This window comes from Abrus precatorius, unplaced genomic scaffold, assembly GCF_003935025.1.
Source record: "Abrus precatorius isolate BTA unplaced genomic scaffold, Abrus_2018 Scaffold2, whole genome shotgun sequence".
Classification (NCBI taxonomy): Eukaryota; Viridiplantae; Streptophyta; class Magnoliopsida; order Fabales; family Fabaceae; genus Abrus; species Abrus precatorius.
The window spans coordinates 25,641,986-25,645,800 of record NW_020874362.1 but is presented as its reverse complement, the minus strand read 5'-3'; the positions used below and the strand labels follow the sequence as shown (position 1 = coordinate 25,645,800).

The window sequence follows — 3,815 nt, the reverse complement described above, 5'->3', positions numbered from 1 at the left end:
GTACTATATAATTTTTCGTTATATAATTTTTATAATTTCTCTCTTATTTTATTTTTTTTCTTACTTTGATTTCTCTCCATAATAATCACTTAAGGATAAAATTAGAAATAATTAATTCTTTATTAAAATTGTTAAGTGACTAGAGTTTAAAAAAAAATTTGCAAAAGTGACTAATAAATTTTTGTCTGAGATAAACAAATTTATTTATTTTTCCTCCAAACCGGAATCCTCCAATTCTTTTGTATAAATTTATTCTCACATTTTAAATTTATTTTATATCTCGAAAAATATTACAAATTATCCTTTATTAAAAAAACAACTTACTAACAGCCATTGAAACTACAGTTAATCAAATTTTAAATGACGAGACTATGATTCTTGGTCAAATAACAATAAAAATAACAAAGAGGCTTTAAACCTCTAGACCTAAATCTGACTACAAAACCCTCAGAAATAAGCAGAACTGTTGAATTAAAAATTAGGAGCAAAAGGAAAGAACACATGAAAGAACTAAATAAGATATCAAAACGAGGGGGAAAGGACAAAGACCCTTGCATAAAGACTGGAGACACTATTCTTATGTCCAATTAATAATTAACCATTTTTGCCCCAACATGTTTATAGCAAATCCGAGAAAGAAAAGATGCATTTCCATCTCCGGTTAAGAAAAGTACATGCATGCTCATGCAACGATACTTCACCCATATTGCATTGCGCTGACCCAATTTCCCTTAAGAAAGAAGGAACAATAACAAATTTATATACACATAATATTGTATTTACATTAAAAGGTACCACATTGTATTTTCCGAGAACGCTGTTCCTTCACTGTTACACTGTTACAATTATTAAATCTTTGCTAGAAGCCAAGAGGCACAACCTCACTTAAACCACAAAACAGACACAAAATTCAGCACTACAATTCAAAGTTATGTTTTGTCTTTTTGTTTTGTGTTTAAGAAAAACAAAATTCCCGCAACTTATCTTCCTTGGCCTGCTCTTTATCTCAACAAACAGATGTACCACGATCACGTTACAGTGATTCTGTCCCTGAACTATATCCATCACTTTATGACTTCAATTTTCAAGTTGTCCCATTTTTTGGATTGAATAGATCAAGAGATATGGCTATTTGGCTAATACATGGTCGCTTTCATATGGGCCAGAGAATTAAATGTTTCACTCTCTTTGCAGGATAGTTAAATCCAAGAACTGTGAATCGTTGGATTGTTACCATATGGGCCAGTGATTTTCCTTCTTTTGAGGTGCTTCTCTTGTCTGAGAGGAGAATCAGGAACGGTGATTCCATTGGTTTTTTCACTTTCTGAACTCAGAAAATGATGGTCCAACACATTAACCGGTGTGTCTGACCTTGAAACCCCATTCAGCCCAGACTCGTACTCTTCCTCTATGGCTATGTCTTGAATCACTTTATAGCACTGCTGCACGCTTTCCTGCAGTAAAAATTTCGTACCATCTATAAACTCATTTCCATCTTAATAATAATTTTAAGAAACACAGAGTATACCCACTTTTATATTTTTTTTTATGTATTCTAAGGTGAATTAAAATAAAAATATATATTATTTTATATTCTTTAACAAGTACACTTTGCTAAACCTACAAGTTTATCCACTTTGACAATTAAAAAATACTTTTGTCAAAACTTTTAAATATGATTTTAAGTATTTTAAAAATATTTTTTATTAAAAATATATTTATTATATTCTTAAAATAAAATAAAATTTAAAATCTTCTTATATTATCATGACATGACATAGTTATGCATATACTTTTTATTAAATTTAATTAATAAATCCTAAAATCAATTAAGATGATCTTTTGTTAGATAAAAATTAAATCTCTTTCTCTAATACAAATATATTATGTTAATTAATAAGGTGAGAAGATCTATAACAAGAATAATAATAAGGAAGGAGTTTGTACTTGATGTACAAATGAACAATCGGATATTGCTCCGAAGATGCAGGGATATTGAAAAGGAAACAACTCATGAGAAGCACAGAGAAGTGCGGATGCAGCGATTATAGATGGCTTGAATTCCCAAAGTTTTATCTCTGCAAAAAAGAAAAAAGCGCAATGATTATTAAAACAGAAATCAGGATTCAACGAGGTATTAGTCAAATACTAATAATGTCTCATTCATTCCCATGCCTCTTTGTGACTTGAATATGATTTTAGCGGCACGGTTTTTCAGAACCAGCGCCATTGGTGGTTCTTTGAGACCCAACAAGGCAATGAAGAACGTTATGAAAGAGAAGGGGGTGATCGATCGCATTCTCCATTGTAGAGCTCCCAAAACAAGTGCTTCCATTCTTTGTATTGTTTGTGGCTCAAAGATGATGCCACCCTCACTTTGCTTCAAAAGGGCCTAATTTAAATAAAACCAGCTTCAATGAAACCTTTTCTCTTAATACAATACATTGCTTAGAATGAACAATAGCGCTTTTACCTGGAAATCAGTGGCAGAGTACTCTGTTCTTATCATCTTGGTAGCTAGAGAAATGCAAGAGATTGCAAGGAGTCTAAGGGCCCATGGCTTTGGTTGCTGTTGCATAAACCAAATTTGGGTCAGATCTTAAAGGGTGTAAATTCCAACTCATATTATTCTATAATGCTTAATATTCACAAAGAAGAACAAAGTGGATTACTATATAAATATTTTTTAAAAACAAACCATGAAAATAAACAAAACAAAAAATGAATGGAACATGTGGTCTCTTTACCAATATCCCTTGGTTGGCTAGGAATCGATCCAGATAGTTGATGGCAAGGTAAGAATAGAGTGGATCCAAAGTACAAGACAACTACACAAGACCAACCAATGCACAGTGAGATTGTGTTTAAGAAAAAAATTTAACTTTTTCTTATTCTCAAACAATAATGAATTTTCTTTTTTAGGAGTGCGGTGGGGTTGGAACTTACCTGTGAGATTAAAGAAATGACTTCTCTTCTGACAGAGATGTCAAGATCTTTGGCTTTGAGAGTGTGAAAGTGATTCTGTGATGGAGTGTGGTCAGATTCAATGAGGAAGAGATAAGAGACAGCTTTAGAATGAAGGTCATGGAAGTTTTCCAAAGGGTTTTCAAGGTCAAACTCCATGGAAGAGTTAATGGGGAATGAAGTTATTCAGTGGTTCTTAAAAGGTAAGGACAGACATTGATGAAGAGGGGCAAAGTGATAAAAGGTAAAGCTGATGAGAGAGTTTTCAGCTTTCTTCAAATGAATACTACGGTGTTGCTTCAGTTCTTTTTCTTGCTTACTTGCTAGCAGTTGCTCCTCTCTTTATTAGGGTTGTTGCCTTCTACGCCTCTCTCTCTTTCCTTTTTGTCTCTAATTGGTATTGGTATATACTATTGATTTTGGGAAAATGGGAGGTTGTTGGTCCACTGTGTTCTGGTTTCATGAGATGCTGGTGCTGTGGCAGGACCAGATTGGTTAAAGCACTAGTCAATTTTAATGGGAAAAGTTTTGGTTTGACATTGATGAATTGAGTTGTGCAGTGTTTGCCCTTTTTAAATATAGCCCAAAAAATTATGTTCAGAGAGTATTTACGTGAACTTTTCAAGTTTTTTGAGATTTTCCAGGTCGTGATTTTAATGCTTAATGCCATACCTCTGATTAAGATGGGTGCAAGAAACGTTTGTTGTAATTTCAAGGATTTATTGTAACTTTTATTTGAATATTTTTTTTTATGATTATACTAATAGGATGGATATTTTAATAAAAAAATTATTTAAATAAAACATAAACACTTAAAATTAGTAATAGATATTTCCCTTTTTTTATTAATT

At 32.3% G+C, this 3,815-nt stretch overlaps 1 protein-coding gene across 1 annotated transcript; it reads right to left on the bottom strand.

Annotated features, from left to right (window-relative positions):
* Positions 1–1,199: 1,199 nt before the first annotated feature.
* Positions 1,200–3,123, bottom strand: LOC113859697 (putative cyclin-D6-1). Its single transcript, XM_027492405.1, has 6 exons — positions 2,947–3,123; positions 2,748–2,828; positions 2,474–2,569; positions 2,176–2,392; positions 1,948–2,078; positions 1,200–1,454 (listed from the first exon to the last, which is right to left on the bottom strand). The coding sequence occupies exons 1-6, from the start codon at positions 3,121–3,123 to the stop codon at positions 1,200–1,202; spliced, it is 957 nt and encodes a 318-aa protein (XP_027348206.1).
* Positions 3,124–3,815: the final 692 nt, after the last annotated feature.